Below are 18,762 nucleotides of genomic sequence, written 5' to 3'. Positions count from 1 at the left end.
AATACCACTGAAATATTCAAGAACTAAGATTACCCGAATCTGTGAGACCGCGCAAGTAAGGGAAGGTTGAAAGGATTTTCTCTAGTCATTGGAATGGGACGATATCTTTTTGAAATGGAAAACCGCTATTTTTCTGATAGAATTCCTGAATTTTGACCTGTTACAATCACAACTGAATATACTCAACAATGATCAAAGATTGTTTTCTTCGCCTCTATAACAAATTCTTTCATATGAGTAGTGCCTAATAATCTATTTTTACTGTAAACGTTTTTCAGTGACGTGGTGTGCTGAAAAAACAAAAAAAAATTTAAAAAAATATAGTAAATATGTAATGGAGGTTTGATTACCTTCCATCAGTTTGTGTATTTCGTAATATCTTTATTAGTATCAAATGACTAGATAGTGGCATTAATTGGAGTAATATTCAAATTCAGATGACTTTACAACCTCCATCCAATAAGTTTACTACCATTTTACAAGGAGGGAAGTATATGGCCTTGTTGTTACTAGGGAAAGTTAATTCGCGAAACGAATTCAAATATGTAAAGTTACTGTGAGGACATCCAACATTTGTATAGGGAATATTTTCGACTTTATATCCTTTGTTTGGGAGAGTGAATGTACTATAAAATAAAACTAATACACTTCGTATCATTCAATAATCAGTTTAGGGAGTCTTGCAAGCCCATTTGTTCAATGGAATTGGTATCTTTCTACGCACAACGTATACAAGTTTCGGCAATCTAGTGTACATTATCAGTAAAACATATAGTTTCCACGAGACCGAAAAATTTGAAACAAACACTGTTTCGTAAATGATGATCTTACTTTGGAATATTTCACATTTGAATTGAATTTGAATAAGTAGTATTTCTAGCTTTCCTATTCTGAGGAAATGATTCACACAGAGAGATATTAGTAAAGGTATTACTGTATAAATGAAAATTGTTATTAAACGACACGAGGGTAAATGTAACTAGTTTCATCTGGTTTTTTTATTCTTCTTGGATGAACAATGTTCTTATTATCTCGAGTCAGAAAATCCATATAGAATATATCGCTTTTTTCTTTATGAATACTATATTTGATTATAAAGACTCTGATACTAGGATACGTCATAAAAATGAAATGATGACTGATACTGAACCCAACTGGAAAGTAGATTTTTTTCATAGATAAAATAGCCGATTAGCCTCAGTGCGCTAATGTAGTACAAAAAACATATTTCAATCAATTTTATCCTTTCAGATTCAAAAATATACAAGATATTATGAAGAAATAAAACAAAACACACAATTTTTCTCATAACTGTGAATACATTACATTTTAATGCCAAAGGATATCGACGCATCGTTGAACCCAAACTGTGATATTTTGAATTCTTTTTGGGAGGTTATAATATATTGACGAAGAAAAAGGATTTTATGTAATCCATTATACGTTATTCAATGGGTAGTTGTAAATGAGAAAATACGGAGGTGACTTTTTTATCGTCCAAGTTTTCAAAATCATTTTATATGAGCACAAAACTTCAAGGATTTCAGTAGCTCCAAAAATTTTAATTTTCCATTCAGCCAGTACATTGGATTACTTTGTTTACTTTGTCATAAAGGTCATCAATAATTTTATGCTTCATCTTCGAGAAAATTGAAATCTTGTCTGATCTTCCAAAACAAGAACTATGATTCTTGGACGCATGCGCTGTTACACCTATATAGGTAGTGAAAAGATAAAATTATTTCAACTGAAATGCCCTATTTTCCACCAAAAAACTGCCAGAGTAACAATATATAAAACTCAATTAAAATATGGTGTCCATAATTTCTGTATACAATCTTAAATTTTCAATTAATCTAACAGATGGAATAGAGGTGTTGATTATGTAAATTGTAAATAAATACGTTGCAATCTCTAATATATGCATAGCATTGAAGTAGGAAACCTTATCCATTCTTCAGTATATTTGGAGTTTGGTGGAGAAAATTGTAAACTTTTTGGGATCAAAATGGTAATGAAACCACAATCTAGAAAAATATCCCTCAATAATCAAAATGGAAATTTGAAAAAAAGGTGTATCTACGTTTAATAGTTACTAGTTGAGACGGTAAATGGACATATGCATCTTTCATCGAATTGCCCACTGACTTACTCTTTCCTTTATTCAAAAAATCCGAATCCATCTCAGTAAGAAGCGGTCTTGTTCGCATGTGTTGCTGAATGACATGCGATGCATTTGTGATATGTCCTTTGTTTCTGTTCCTCGCGCACTCGCCACAGTTTATCACAATCACAATGAGGAAAATACAAACACAAAAGTTGATCTTCAACATCCCCATTCTGGGGAACATCGCGGCGGATCGCTGATAAGGCGGTCACAAGAAGGTCACATCGTGCGCGGTCCGAACACCAGCGCATCATCCAACCAACTAACGGCCGCCTCAGCCATGGTTCTGCAAAACAAATCCAACCTTAGTTCTTGCTTACCTGGTACAGGTGAGAAATAGTATTTATTTCAGTTGTATGGAGCGGCAATCGGATCGAGGTGAGAGAATGTTAGCGAGGAAGAAACTCAGGTTTGTTAAAAGTGTAGGTGAAAGTACGAACTCATTTCTCAAGAAAAAGTAGTATGAAAGTGTCTTTTTCAAGTCATGCTGCATGAGATGAAACATATCATCAAACTTTGTTTAGTGAGAATTCGAGATAAACGTCTAGGTTTATCAGATACATAAAGGTGATTATGTCTATGACTAATATATATTACACATTGTTTTTAAAAATGCACTTGAAAAATGTTGTCTACTTAGTTACGGTTGGCTACTGTAACAGAACTCGAAAACTTACTGACTCAATAGATTCCTACAGTATATTTTTTTATCAGCATTTAATTGGCGGCCGTATATGCCTCATTGCCGTTTCCTCAAGTCAAATTCATTGTGAAGATAGCCTACTACATAGATACACTCAACATGCTTGTTGATATCACTTGACAAAAGTTTGGCCACATAAATTATTTCTATCAGAACAAAAACACTTTCCAAATAATATTAATATCTCAACAATATTTTTCGTTAGTTCTTGTGTAGCTTACACAAACAAACTTTATGGTTCTCCCACTCGAGAGCACAAACGGACAGTGTTTGGCTTCGGGACTTATTAATAGTCATTGCAAATACCAATCTAATCGGAAATTTAAAATGATTTGACACATCAGTAGATATGATAGGTATTGGGTACTATATTTTTACCTCTGAACTTATAATTCAAAATGCTGGCTTGGACAACGTTTTTCGCAAATTTTTTAATGACTAATCGCGTGCCGATGCACAGCCGTGGTGGATTCAAATTACAGAGCGATCCAACTTTAAGTTGAAAATTATAATAATAATAATGTTTATTTGCATAATGAAATAAAATCTAACAGAACAATGTAACACATGTGAAAACAAACAAACAGAAAAATCACAGTAGCAACTCAAACTGCTTGTACGTGATATAATGACACATCCAGGTAAAATCATATTTGGGTTTTACATGTAGAGTAAATTTCACCCTTAGGTAAATGACATAATCAGCAGTTACCCTTTTTTTTCTAAATAGTCACCTAGAATTCATCATATTACTAAAAATATTACGTGTCCCGTCTTGAGAAATCCACTAGTTTAAATAATTTTTGAATTTTCCAAATTTTCCAATATTCTGAATCTCATGAGGTATTTGCTTATATATTCTTGGTGCCACGTAATTGAGGATTCGTTGACTAATCGTTTTGTCAGAAAAGGGTAAAACTATAGAATCATTCTTTCATAAACTTGTAATATATTTTTTATTTTGAATAAGTAATAATATTTTTATGCTGAAAAGTTGTCTGAAGGCCATGATTTGAACTTTTTTATATAAGAGATCAATGCTAGATTCAGGTGTCTTGGCAATTATTAGTTTTAGAATCCATTTTTGAACCACATCCCCCCATCCTAAAAAATTCCTTATGATGAGATGTGATTATACTAGCGAGAAATAAATCATTTTTGATTGTCTAATATCAATAAGTTCTTTGAGATACTTATCTAAATTTCGGAAGTAACCCTCTTAATTTTTTGAGAAGTTGTTACATATGTAAATCCCACTTCATATGTGGACTAATCGTGACACCAAGGTATTTCACCCATGTTGCTGAAGGAACTTGTTTGTTCAAACCTACTTAAAGGGGAAATTAGTTTGGTAATCTGCTAATTTAAGATGTAAATGGTAAGTACCAAGTTTTTTGGTAATTATTGAATTGGAACCGTCGAACACAAAATTTCAGACGCGGTTCAACCCGAACTCAACGACAAAGTACTACTGTCCGCGGAAACCTATCCCTTACGAAATTTATGTTTCTGTCATTAATACAAGATATGAAATTATAAGAAATACAGAATTTAAATAGTAAAAAAGCAAGCTGACTGACAGTGACAGTGGCAACTTAGCTTCAATTAATGAATCCGCCAATGCAGCGACTTCAAATTTATCACAAGAAAAATCACGGAAATTTGAACATACGATAGAGAAAACAGTTTTTGTCTCTTTCGTATATTTATTATGAATTACTACAAAATAAATAGGTCATCAATCGAACAAGTAACGTCAATATCTTCTAAAAACACAAGAGTATTAGGAAATGGTGCAACATATATAGGTAATATCAAAAATTTGAAGGAACGTCTTTGATTTTTTTCTATGGAAAAGATCAGCGTCATGGTTCAAATACTCAATGATGAAATCTGAAGTTAGATATGTCAAAAATAAGTTTTCGAAATTGAATACTTTTCAAAAACCATATAGGGGTTACGACGCAAAAAAGTCGTTAATTTTCGGCAGGAAATGATGTGAATAGTTACTTAAAAGAATTTCCAAATGAAAACTATTCAAAATATTGAACGAACTTGTGATGCACTGTTTGAAAACTTTGGTATAGTAATAAATATTACTGGAGTTTTATCCTAACACCAAAACGTTATTTTTAACACCCCGACACGTATTTCAGTCACCAAGTGATCATATTCAGTTCCAGTTCCAATCTTCCTCTTCAAGATAATAATAATATTTATTTTCCATCAGACACAGATAACATGTATTGGAATCGTCAAAGTATAGATACATAAAGTCATGATACAAAATTCACAGTGTGAGCAACACCGTTGTTATTAAAACAACAACAACAAAATTTACATGAAATAAAATACAGCACAGATACACTGGTGATGATCACTTGGTGATTGAAACACGCGTCGATGTGTTGAAAATAACGGTTTGTTGTTAGGATGAAACTCCAGTAGTATTTATTTTGATCGAAAGTCATGTGTTTGATAAAATTTACTGCTATTTGAAAGCAAAATGACCAAAGAGCTAATTTAATAAAATCCAAGTCGTGTAAGTGATCACAATTACGGAGAAAAAAACTACTAATGAAGGAGTTTTCACAATAAATGATTTAACGTTTGGAAAAAATGCCCAAACACAAATACTTTTTTCAATGATACCTCATCAGAAATTTTTCATAAATTTCATCATGGATTCATTGCAAATTATTCTCATTTAACTATCCTACTAGTTACACTAGGATCAATAAAAGATTACAGAATTACTTACTAGAAAATTCAAAATGCATGTAGTTTATCATTTGTGAAACTTTAAACTTTAAATTGTAGGAATTTTGCAATAGAAAATATTAAAATTTCAAACGATAGTAAAATGTATCAATTAATCTTTAAATGTGAGAAAATGAAGACGTCTAACTGATCTATCTCTCTTCGATTTACCAATTGGGAGATGTTATCCAAACCTCTCTAAGATCAACCACATACGTCCACTGTTTTGATGTATCACCAGGTTGGCGTTTCTCTCTCCATTATTTGCTGATAACAAAAAAAAATAAAGGGCTAAAAACGTTATCAATAATTTCATGTCTCTTACATTTGAGAATTCAATTACAGAAGTTATATTTATCGGAGTTCTGTTAGGCCGTTAGTAATTATGTACCTATCTCTGTTACGCAATGTTATATTTTTCATTTGGTTGATGAAATATAAAAAATGACTTGATGAAACAATATTAATACTATTAGTTAGTATTTATGTATGTATGAATTACTATCGACGATTTTCTGATGATGTAAACTTAGTTGCAGAAACTATGCTTTCAAATTATATTTGAATTATATGAACATATATTAAGACATTCGATAAACCATCAAATCAAAGTATGATCAGTACTATTATTGTTCAGACATGAGATTTTATCTATTTCTTATTTTAATAGAAATTATTGGAATGATTTAACGCAAAGTAAAAAGCAGTAAAAAATACTGATAAAAAATTCGGCTTATGTTCCACAAAATTGCTATCCACTATTACTTCCTTTTTCAAGCATCCAAATCATGTGACGAACTTACAAGTTACAACCTTAATTATTACCTTCAAACCATAATGAAGCCTTAGCGATACATCATTTAGTTTCTTTTCAAAAATTGAACCATTTTGGAATCTTTCATCACACTCAAATATAAATATATTTAGAATTTTTATTTCACTTCATAGATCTAAGCAATTCAAAAAATAATACCAACATCAATAATTTACGTAATTGTTTTATGAAAAACCTTATTAAAAGTCATTCATTTTGAAAGACCGAACATTTTATTTAGAATTTTCATAGTATTTTGAAATTTATTCATTATTTATATATCGAATATTCTCTGCATATATCTTATGAATAAAGCCTTTGGCTCTGTGGTATATATTACAACCATTGATAATAATATTTAATTAAATGCCTTATAATAATTAGTCCTCACAAGATGTCCAAAAATTCAACGACTGTCAGGAGGTACAACATTACAGACAGCACAGATCTGATAGATAATAATACAGTATGAAATGGAGGGGGTGATAAAGTACCCTCAAATTTAACATCGACATTAGGTAGGTCCGCCCAAAAAGTTATTTTATTAAACAGATAGGGGGGTGATTTCAATAGAATGATTTGACGATACAAGCAGAAGCTGAATCTAATTTTTTTCACATTCGACATTTTTCAATTTATGGGAAATAGGTTTACACCATTTGGTTTCTTATATGAGCCTCAGGAAGGAATTTTGAATTTTTTTATCGACTCACTGCATTTCACTATTTTTCTATAAAAAATATGCATGTAAGATTTTTTAAACAAATCCCTTACTTTGATTATTACACGCCGCGCCGTTACGTCTATGTATATACCCAAATCAAGATTTCAATATAAAAATGTATATATTATCTGATACTATCAATATTTCAAAATAACTCGTAACTCATACCACTATAAAATAGTGGAACATTAAAAAATGCTCAGATTAATAAATAAATGGGGAATATACATGACAATAAAAAGCAAATAATCAAATCTAGCCTCAAAGATCTTCATGAAGGTAAGAAGAATTTCAAAATATGTCAAATTTATCATTTATTTGGCATCCGACAACTTCAGTTTGAAGATAAACTGTTATCTCACAAAGAAAAGATATTCATCCGATGCAAGCATACCTTTATGGGCGTCTACACCTCTCATAGATCTAGAAAATGAGTTGAACAGCTTCACTGAAATAGTGAACTTGAATATTCGAAGGAATAAAGCACGAGAGACGTGTTAAACAAGGACGAACACTGGGTACATAATAAACATCTTGAGGAGACTTTAACGATAGTAAAGGCACATAACCCAAACCGATACAGACTGTTGAACAGAAATGAAAAGAACAGATTATTTAAGTTCTTAGGAAGTCAAAATTTATTATATGAGGATTAATGTGGTTGAAACAACTGGTCTGATTATGGATATTCAAACCCTGTTAGATGTAAAATGAAAACTTGGGATATACTTCTGTACAATTGGAGGAAATCATCCGACTACGGCCTTTCTTCTGAAAAACTTTGGTAATACTAAACGTAATACTAACCTAACCTAATCATTTGAATAAAATATACCTATTCATAAACGTCTCAAGTATCTTTCATATCTATATAAAGTATTCCCTATTTATAACATAAATATATTAATATAATTATGATATAATAGATAATAATTGTTCGTGATTAAAAATAAGAGTTTAAATGTGACTTAGTGCCGATTTCTCATATTGGTAATCATTAAAATGATACATGCATATTATTGATAACATATTTATATTTCAAGACCTCAAGAATATCTAATAATTTATTCCAAATCTCTGGTTATTTGAATTCCAGCCACAGAAATTCGATTCCTAAAAAGAGTAATTTTTGGAATTCGTCATCTATTTAGGTATATAAATAATGAAAAACATCCAAAGAAGAAAAACAGGATACATGAACATCCCGTGTTATAAATCGCACGTTTAAAGGTGAGATCTCGTTAATCTCTAGCTTGAATAAGTTTAGAATTACTTATATGTAATTTTATATGTGCCATCGTATGTACAGTTGATCAACTAGCCTCTTGTTATTCTACAAAAAATGTTAACTTGACGTTAGATTCAACAAAAATATTCCAGTGTTACCCAATAATATGAATGTTTCGACTGCTTAAATAATCTGCTCTAGTATTTTGAGAATCAATATTTTTTTTAAGAATAAGATTGTCATCCAACTCCTCCAAAATACTTAGAATTTCCACTTTTCACTACGTTTGAAAAATAACGTGTCTCTCGAGTTCATTTTCAACTCATTTCAACGATATTTCTCTAATCTGATATAGAATACACGTGAAACTACGGATCATAGGAAAATATTGAAGTTGAAGTAAAACTTCAATAAACTTTCATATACAAAGTGGAACATGAAAGTTAACCTGAAATAATTAACTGAAATCAACAACAAACATAACCACGTGAAAGTATATAGAGTGATAAAATGGTTTTAGACCATTACTTTAAAAAAAATCTGGGACCCTTCCAAAGACAGGAAGAACTCAATTAAGATCAACATCAACTCCAGACAAAGATGTATAAATTATTCATAGAAGTTACTTTCAGATACGAACTGTAAGAAGAAGCCCTCCCGAAACAACGATTTTCACATGAACATTGAATTACAAAAATTACTTTCGAAACAATTGTTTCCATATTTGATTCCATATCGTACTCCAAACACTCCATGAATAGCGTTCCTGTGTGATATTTTCGATAGAGAAAGCATCATTCCACCAAGGACTCTGATAATCAGAACATCCATCTTCACAGAGTAGTCTGAATGGAGTCTGCGGAGTTCGAAGAGAAAATCTCGATATTTTATCCGTTTTTCCTCCTCTTTTCGGACGATATTCGTCTCGCAAGAAGCAGAAAACCTCACGAAAAATATCGTCTTGCTCTGGTGGTTGAGAAGGATTACATCAGGCTTATTAGCTTGTTAAAGACTGAGGGTGGGAAACGAATACTTTCAATAAATTCGACACTTTTGGTGCCCCACAACAGATTCAATATTTCCAAGAACGTAGAACAACACATGTGTCTCGTTAATACCGTAAGAGTGCCGTAATAAAGCATTCATTATTATTATTATTATTGCGAAATAAAACTCGTGCCATCGAAGAACAAAACTCAAGGCAGGTGTGGGAGACACGTTGAAAACCTACCAGTGTTATTAGCGGATTATATGGTCGAAGAACCATTTCAAATAACGATTCTGAGAAATCGTGATTATCTTTCTAGGTAGATATGATGGCCGCTGAATTAGCTGGAAATGATTTGGAGTCTGAAAGCAATTAGCGAAACAATAATCACGTCAAGGTATTCGAGATTGAGAAAATCATTTTGTTGATATTGACTTCGTATGCTATACACCAATAATAGGAACAACGGAATATTGACCTGACTGAGCCAATCGTAGTGATTGTTCTCAGAACGGAATATTAATCCTTTGTATTTGAATAAGTAATTATACAGGGTGTAACTTGAGAGGTGACTTTGATTTCAAGAGGTGATTTTTTGTCATATCTCATGAAAAAAAGAGGTCATATAAACATATGACCTAAATCACGAATGAAAAGATGTTAAAATTGTAATTGCTCAGAAGATATTTATTCACCGATTTTGGTACGTTTCATGGCCATAATGAAGGGCTCCTTTTTGCAGTAGTTAGTTGTGTTACGTCGCAGATAGTTACCTGATTGATATTTATGGCAAAAGTCATTTTATACTACTAGTCTTTTGAAAGTTGGATATCAACGTGAGAATGAACAATTGTAATTAAAACTTCCTGATCTCGTGAGTTTTTGTTGTATCGTGCTTAGTTTTGAGGAAAAATTCAACGTTACTATATCCACGCTTATAATAATAATAATAAATGAATTTATTGACAGCCATGAAACAGTGATTTAAAAATACGTTCACTTTTCTCAAATTTCACGGCAATTATATGAAAGCTATAAGTGAAGCTGAATTAAACCCACATATCCAACTCGACTTTTTTGAATGCAAAAAGAAAATATTCGAAACAAATCCTCAAATTTTGAATCTTCACAATTGATTTCCAAAATGTCCCCAAAATGAATAATCCAGTGTATTCAAGTCTGGAGATTGAGGTGACAAAGGTTGAGGTGCCCCACGACTTATCCATTGTCGAGCAAAAGTATTAATAAGATATTCAGGGCCTTGTCATGCATAAACCACAAATTTCCTCGTACTACTAAAGGTAAATCTTCTAATTGATAGACCCGGCAGTCAGTTTTCAAGAAACTGTCTATACATCACCCCATTGAGCCGGCGTGGGAGAGAATGTGGCTCTATGAGGTTCTCACCAATAATTTCTGCCCAGACATTTATCGAAACTCCTGCTGACATCCATTTTCTCATGTAGCATGAGAGTTCTCATAAGCCCGAAAATTATTTTTATGGAAGTTTCTGATAGTAGCCCGTGAAAAACTTGCCTTCATCTGTATCACGCATAAAGTAGTGATTGCAAAACCCTCCAAATAATTTGAAGACTGCCGTTGAACTGTACAGATAATTTTTGAGTACTTGTCGAACAATCGTTGGCAACTTCTTGGTCTACCAGAAAGTTCAGCCTGTAGAGTTAGAGATCCAGTTTCGCAGAGTCCAGCGTGTAACCTTATGAACGTTCTTTGTGATGGAATGTGTCCGTTTTGATCAATTCGGCGGGCTTCTGCATTGCCATTAGGGAAGCCATAAATGAATGATAGGTAAAATTTTATGACGGTCACTTCAACAGTTAAAGACTGACCATTTTTATGTAACCATTTATCCGACAAATGATCAGTCTCATCGCAACGCAATTCGAGTACTTTTTTGCTCAAATATAAAAGATCCTGGTGCGTTTAGATGTTAACTTCAGTTTCACTTTCAGTTTTTATGTAATTACCATAAAATTTGAGAAAAGTGAAGTTATTTTTAGATCATTGTTCCATTTCACGGGCGTGCCGATAATTAAGCAGGATACAACAAAAACTCACGACGCCATTGAAATGACTATATGAATTCTAATAACTCAAAAGAAGCCTTTTATTACTGCTATCAGCAATTGATGAAAAACTACTTTTGCTTTCCTTTCATGGAATATGAGAAGGAATCCTCGCAGTCAACTCACATAACACTGATGACGGCTGTCGCAGTAGCAATCGAAACGTTTGTTACTTCAGGTTCCATGCGACTATGGCCTACCGGACAGGGTTTCGTTCTCATCAATCATGATTCCAGCCGTAAAAGCTTGAGCCCTTATATTTTTTATTCAACTTTCAAAACCGTTTGAACGTAACACAGTATGTATTAACAATCAGAGAAAATAGCGGAGTTTTCTTTTGAATCTTATTTGGCAGACATACGTCAATAGCTGACGTTTGATATGATTCATGAGTTGATTTCTCTTAGATATTTTCCAGTGAAAAATATTCCTGAGATTTTGCATTGATTTTTATTCTGATATATGAAGGATGTTTCTTAGTAAAATGCGTATATTTAAAAAGGTTATTTTAAAAACGTTCAACTCTTGAACTACACCGTGGTGACTTTTGGAGAAAAATTATTTTGAAACATTCAGCAGATTTTGTTTCGTAAACATGGACAGTTTCGACAGTTGTCTACCTCGTCTAGCTGTATTAATGTCATTAAATTAATTCATCAATACATACTGCTAAAAGAACATGGTTCAGTGTAGGAATTCTGGGCTTTCTGATGTAATGCACCAAGAGCCAGACGACTCTATGATTAGCATTAGCGCTTTTTGGTCAAAATTATATCAAATGCATGAGTACCTATTTGTGAACATCCCGAGAAGGTGGTGTGAAAATAGAAGAAGATAAACCAGATAATTATCTAAAGGAGTACCATGTAATGCAAAAACACCATAAATTCACAAAATTAGCGATTTTCAAATCATATGGATTTGATTTGGATAAACTACAGGAATATCTGGATACACTTTCAATATCTCGCATATTTTCGTTTGAAAAATTCTCCATATTTTTTTAATTATATTTCTACCAAATCCAACGGATTCAGGCGTCATAATGGACATACTTGAAGTGGTAGGAAGTGCTGATATATTTGAAGTGAAGTTTACCGAGAAAATCATAATATGTATGTCTTGTCTCTGAAATTCCAAAAAAAGACACGTTAAGTGAGGGAGTCCGAATCTTCATAAAGGATAACGATTCCTCTCATTCATAATATTTGTTCAGCTAGAGTTGGATTTTATGTCTGGATTGAATCTTGAATTATATTTACTAAACACCAAACCTTTTAAGAGTGATTTTGGGTGAAACATGTTGAAATCCTGAAAAATATGCTTGTACCATTGAATTTGAGTAGTTATGTCATTGAGATAGCAAACTCCGGGGAAGTTTTCACATGAAGAATTTTTATTCTATCTGTGATATATATCTGCAATTGAATTTATTTTTCTTATGAATGCATGAAGATCCATATGACTAATATATAACTTCGGAAAATAAAATAATAAAATAAATATATATCGATTTATTCTGAAAAATGAAAAATATAACTTTGTTTTCTCACCACTTCTATATGCAACTAATGTTATTACTGCAGTTGCGTCCTATAAGGACATTTTCAAACAATTACGTTAAACATTGAAAGTGTCCTTAAAGGACGAAACTGCAGAAACATTAGTTAGTTACAAATAAAAGTGAAAAAACATAGAAAGTTTTATTTTTCATGATGATCTCCTAACACGAAGTGATGGCTACAACCATCAATTTTTTGATTTATTCAATTACTGTAAAATACCAAAATTAAGTGAAATTTGGTATTCAACAAAAGTTGAGTGAGAAAAATATACGATTCTGAATTGTATGTAATCAAATCATCTGGTCCCGACTGTCAAATCACTAATAGTTACTCGTTGAAACAACATCAATTTTTTTGTAAAAACTCCGAGGAAATAAAGGTGCTCATCTGAAATGGTTAGAGAACGTTTGTGAAAACCCCACGATATCTAATAGTTTTTCATTATTGTTCAACTATCAGAAAAACCAGAAATTGAAGTTAGCAATATTCCATATTAATTAAATATTCCAATTTATGAATATTTCCTATTGATCATGTGATGGATTGAGAACAATAAGAAAACAATCTAATTGTATTATTATAGATATAATATTTTCACGACTATGACGTAAACATGAATTAACCCATTTATATCATTTGTACGTAGTGTACAATACTTTCATGGTAGTAATATACGTGCCACAATTTTTAATTTGTTGGAAGAAATCGAATGCCAAGTTAGAAAAGTCTCGTTGAGAAACAATCATTGTTTGCCGTCCTGTGAAGACATCGTAATGACCTGAACTTTAAAAGAAGGCATTTTTGAAAAATATTATTGAGCGGTAGGCTGAAATTGTTTCAGGCACATTTTTGTATTCACTAACCAACAAATAAGAAAAAAAAGGCTACTGATAATGGCTTTACATGAGAGTTTAAAGCATCCTGACTGCGAGAAGTCATTGACTACACCTAATCCTAATTTCATCAGTTAGGACTTCCATTGTCTAATATAATATAAATTGATTTGAAATCCCTGAAAAAAAATTAAAAGGATTAACCGTAAATGACAATTTTATTAAAAAAAAACTGAAATTACAAAGAAATAACATACAAGCAATAACCAAAAAATAAAAAAATAAAAATATTAATAAAAGCTGAAAATTAAAAAATTAAAAAATACTATTAACAATATCGTGTTATCACTCGAAGACGATTGTGGATACTAACAATTGAAACGTCGTGACGTAACTTGGTTTGAAATCTTTCAATTTTCATTCTTCATTCTTTATTAATGATATTTTTTTATTTTTTTATTTTCAGCTTTTATTAAAATTTCAATTTTTCATTTTTTGGTTCAACTTGTATGTTATATCTTTGTGATTTCAGTTTTTTGTTTGATAAAATTGTTATTTTCGGTTAATCTTTTTAATTTTTTTCAGGGATTTCAAATCATTTTATATTATATTTGACAATGAAAGTCCAAACTGATGAAATACACCACGAAACATTGTCAACCACCTTCAAACAAACCCAATCCTTAATCTAAATAAAATTTGTTTGTGATTGAAATATACATTTTGAATTTAACAATAATTATACATTTTCACGACACTGTTTTTTGGATTCCAAATTTCAAAAAATATAAAATTTATAAGATCAAAATAAGAAAAAACAATATATTTTGAGAATAACAGACTTTATCATCATGAAGTCTTTTTTGCATAACCTTTTTGCAAATGTTGACTTTCGTTTATATGTTTCATCGTTTTCTCTCATAAGGAACCAACAATAATACCCCATCATCGCTGCATTAGGTCTGTCTTGTCTTGGTAACATTGCTCCATTGTCAGTATGTCTTGATGGAACCTTTCCCCTTGTTCGTCACTGACAGCACCCAAATTTTCTGGGAAAATATTCAAATGGGAGTGCAAGAAATGAATTTTGAGAAACATGCGACATCCTATTCCTCAGTAGTTTTCAAGTAATTGAAGTATTTTGTAATTTTCTACTTTCTTGTTCCCTAAAAACTCCGAAAAAATCCTTTGGAAAGAATTCCATGCAGCTAATTCAACATTACTTAATTTTTGTTCAAACTGTTGATCACTTTGTAGTTTTCTAATTTGTGGTCCAACAAATATATCTCGCTTGAGCTTTGCGTCACTTAATTTTGGAAAAACGACTAAGATATTGAAACGCATCACCTTCTTTGCCTAACGCTTTTACAAAATTTATCATCAACCCCAGTTTAATGTGTAATGGAGATAACAAAACGTTTTTGGGATTATTCTTCACGTTACCTGGACCTGGAATGTGGCTCTGTGTTGCCCTACTGTTTTAAAGGCAAGGAAAACAGAAAAACTTCGTAAATCCGCCCAGAAGACCTAGTAATAGTCCTATGACTTTTAGGTCACCACATATTTGCCACTTATACGTATTACAACTTATTGCATTTAGAATAAGTGACATACTTTCGTGTTTCCTTCATGGCAACTGCATGTGCAAGAGGAATAGAGAGAGGGTATATTTTGTAACCATTATGGAGCAGAAAGGCTTTTAAACTTGTTTTAGACAAATCTATAAATAAACGCCATTCGTCCGGGTTATGAGCAAATCCTAATTTTTCCATCACACCACTTGGATTTACGCAAACACACATTTTATCCTGCATAGTAAAAAACGGAGATATCTCATGGTTACGGTTCCTAAATATTATAACTGGTTTTAGGGGCTAGTAAATTCCATTGTTGTAATCTAGACCCTAATAATTCAGCATTCTCTTCGGACAAGTGGAGGAAAAGGGGAAAAGCAAATTTGGAATGTTGTGTTGTTGTGATAAAAAAATCATAACTTGAAAATCTTACGTGTTAGGAAATTTTTACTATCATTTTCGCATTTAGGGACCAAAAATTAACAAAAACTGCTTTTGGCATTACAGTCGTAAATTGGCTGTAAACTAGTGAGAGATACCAATATCGATGCCAAAATTGTGTTGGCAGAATATTACCTATATATTTGATCTCCACGATTATAATTGAAAATTGGGCATTAACATAGAGGATAAATAATATCAAAATATGTATTGGTGCAGCCAACAAAAATACTGAAGCAATTAGGTGTTGAAGCTTTGCAAGACATCTTATTATAATTTATCATTTTTCAAAATTGACGACAGCTCGAATTTTCCAATAAATTTTCATTCATTAGCAGTATTGGGTAAATGAAGGGGTGCAAGCGAACCTCAGAACCATATATAGAAGTTTTCGAAAATTAATACATATGAAAAAAGTAAATATGTAGAATCGCTTTATGGATGAGTATGAACTAAACCTAAATTTGAATTGAGAGTGAATTTTTGTTTACTTTTGCTTCCAATACCGATTTCAGGACTATTCATGATTTATTTTCTTTTCAGTTGAATTATAACAATTTGAAACAGTATATGAATGCAACCAAGTTGATATCAGTGTCTAGTAGACATATCTTGAAGATACAAAAGGAAAACTTATTGGAAATTATTTGATATGGAACAAAAATAAAATTGGGGAAGGGAAATAATTTCAATTATTTATAGGTGTGACATTAGATTCCTCTCTGAATATATCCTTGAAATGCAATTTTCCAAAAAAAAATCACATAATATGTATGATATCAGTAAAAAATAGCTCCTCGATATATTGAGCGAGAAACAGTTTTTTATCGTTTGGTAAATGAAGAATTTGACTTGCTTCAGTAAATTCAAAATTGCGAAATGAAAGCCATTCTGAGGAATGATAAAAAAACAGCTATCAAGCATATGCTTGAAACATTATCCCCCACAAGCATAATACGTAATACAAAGACAATGGTTTGCCAGTTACAATAAAGAGTTATTCTGAACGTATTTAAAAGTCTCTGCAAAACAAGGGCAGGCGCTACATGTTTAATATAATTCTCAATTTTACCCAACCTTTTTATTTCCTGAGAATCAGTTTATTTTCCTATAATTTTGTCAATTCTTTTCACGGTAACCTTGGCAATTTATTGACCGACTTTTATTATCAAAAATTCTGAACGCCATTGCACAAAGATATATTTCTTCGAATTTTATCTATATTTCAAGTATCTAAACCAGAGGGGTGATTGATGACTTGTTTATTTTGTGGTAATTTATTATCACTTTAATGAAATGAATAAAAACACTTCTGTGTAATTACCACTAACCAATATCATTTATACGACCGGCTTCGGGTTCAACCCCATTATCAAGTATAAAAAACTAAAATGTGAAATTTGAAAAGCCCGGTTATATCGGGAGTTTTAAGGTAAGATAGGACAGGTAATTAAACTAACCAACTTCAAAACTTTAAAATTCAACACTGAAAATTATAAGGGTTGTTGAACTCATAAATTCAAGAGTGGAGACCTACTTAAATCGAGTTGTTCGTTTAAAAGTATATATTTTTGGTTTTTAATTGGTTTATTAATTTTGATGGCTTCCAACAAATTCATTTTTTTCCTTCATTACATATGTGTAGAATTTTGAAGTTACCTTTGCTTATCTTGTGTTTTGATTCTTGAAGATGTTCATACATTGTAGATTCTTTGTCCAAACAGATGTTTTCACGGAACTGTACGTCAAAATTTCTACCGGTTTGGCCTATATATACTGCAGAGCATTCACCACGCACTACTCAATATATACCTAAATTTTTCATTCTATCTCGTTTGGGATTTGCATTAAACAGAGTTCTGCTTGAACATCAGACAAATGTCTTCCCCTCGTGAAATACATATATATAACTACCGAATTTTGCAATCTTCTGGATAAATGTCTGAAACAAAATTTCTTCAAATATAATAATAATTTTCATCTACAAAACGCAGGTCTCCCTATGGGCTCACCATTAAGTCCCATTTTGGCAGACATTTTCATGGACACACTAGAAAATAACCGCATCCTCAATAACCCCCTTTCTCAGAAACATATTGTGTTTTGGTTCAGATATACTGATGACGTACTGGTTGGTTTTGATGGTTCAAACAGACGAATTGATCAATTTTTAAACTTTCTCAATAGTCTGCATAACAAAATTAAATTCAAAGTAGAAATCAAACAGAACAAGGAGCCTAACTTCTCAGATTTGAATATTTGAAGAGTCAATAATGCTTTTCAATACAATATCTACCGGAAAAACACATTCACAGACTGTACAATTCCTTTTGACTCTTTCAGTCCACTCTCACATAAGTTATCCGCGTTTAGGTCAGTGATACAAAGAGCTTTCGCAATACCTTAACCTGAAAAGAATTTCCAAGATGAACTGAAAATAATTAAGCAAATCGCAGTAAGTACTCAGGTATCAATTTCTCTAATAGAAAAGCTAATATTAGGTAAAACTCATAAAACACTCATAAGTTAATTATACCCAAACTGCAGAAGAACACTATACATGAAAGTGTAGTAGCATCAACTACTCAAGTAAACTTTCAGAAAAGATTCAAAATTACTTCTCTAAATACAAAATAACAACAGCTTTCCTAAGTAGTAATAATTCAGGTAGAACTCAGTTTAATGCAAAACCCAAACGACATAGAATGAAAAAATCAGGTATATATAGAATAGGGTGTGGCGAATGCTCTGCAGTGTATATAGGCCAAACCGGTAGAAATTTTGACGTAAGGTTCCGTGAACACGTCTGTTTGGACAAAAAATTCTACTATGTATAAACAACTTCAAGAATCAAAACACATGATAAGTAAAGATAACC

General features: G+C 31.8%; 1 protein-coding gene across 2 annotated transcripts in view; it reads right to left on the bottom strand.

Annotated features, from left to right (window-relative positions):
- The window catches only part of Egfr (Epidermal growth factor receptor), a 221,836-nt gene that overhangs the window by 35,098 nt on the left and 167,976 nt on the right, over positions 1–18,762 (bottom strand). The window contains exon 1 of one of the 2 annotated variants that reach the window (XM_023165393.2): positions 2,153–2,462. The exons of the other annotated variant lie outside the window; for it this stretch is intronic. Within the exon in view, the coding sequence (XP_023021161.2) occupies positions 2,153–2,351 (199 nt within the window). The 5' untranslated portion in view covers positions 2,352–2,462. Of the gene's footprint in view, positions 1–2,152; positions 2,463–18,762 lie in introns of those variants that run through there. 2 annotated transcript variants of the gene reach the window in all.

Source organism: Leptinotarsa decemlineata, unplaced genomic scaffold, assembly GCF_025532065.1.
Source record: "Leptinotarsa decemlineata unplaced genomic scaffold, Ldec_3_MD MMD2_tig00004307_RagTag_RagTag, whole genome shotgun sequence".
In the NCBI taxonomy this organism is placed as follows: domain Eukaryota; kingdom Metazoa; phylum Arthropoda; class Insecta; order Coleoptera; family Chrysomelidae; genus Leptinotarsa; species Leptinotarsa decemlineata.
Note: the sequence above shows the minus strand (reverse complement) of the source record. Positions and strands in the feature narration are given on the sequence as shown.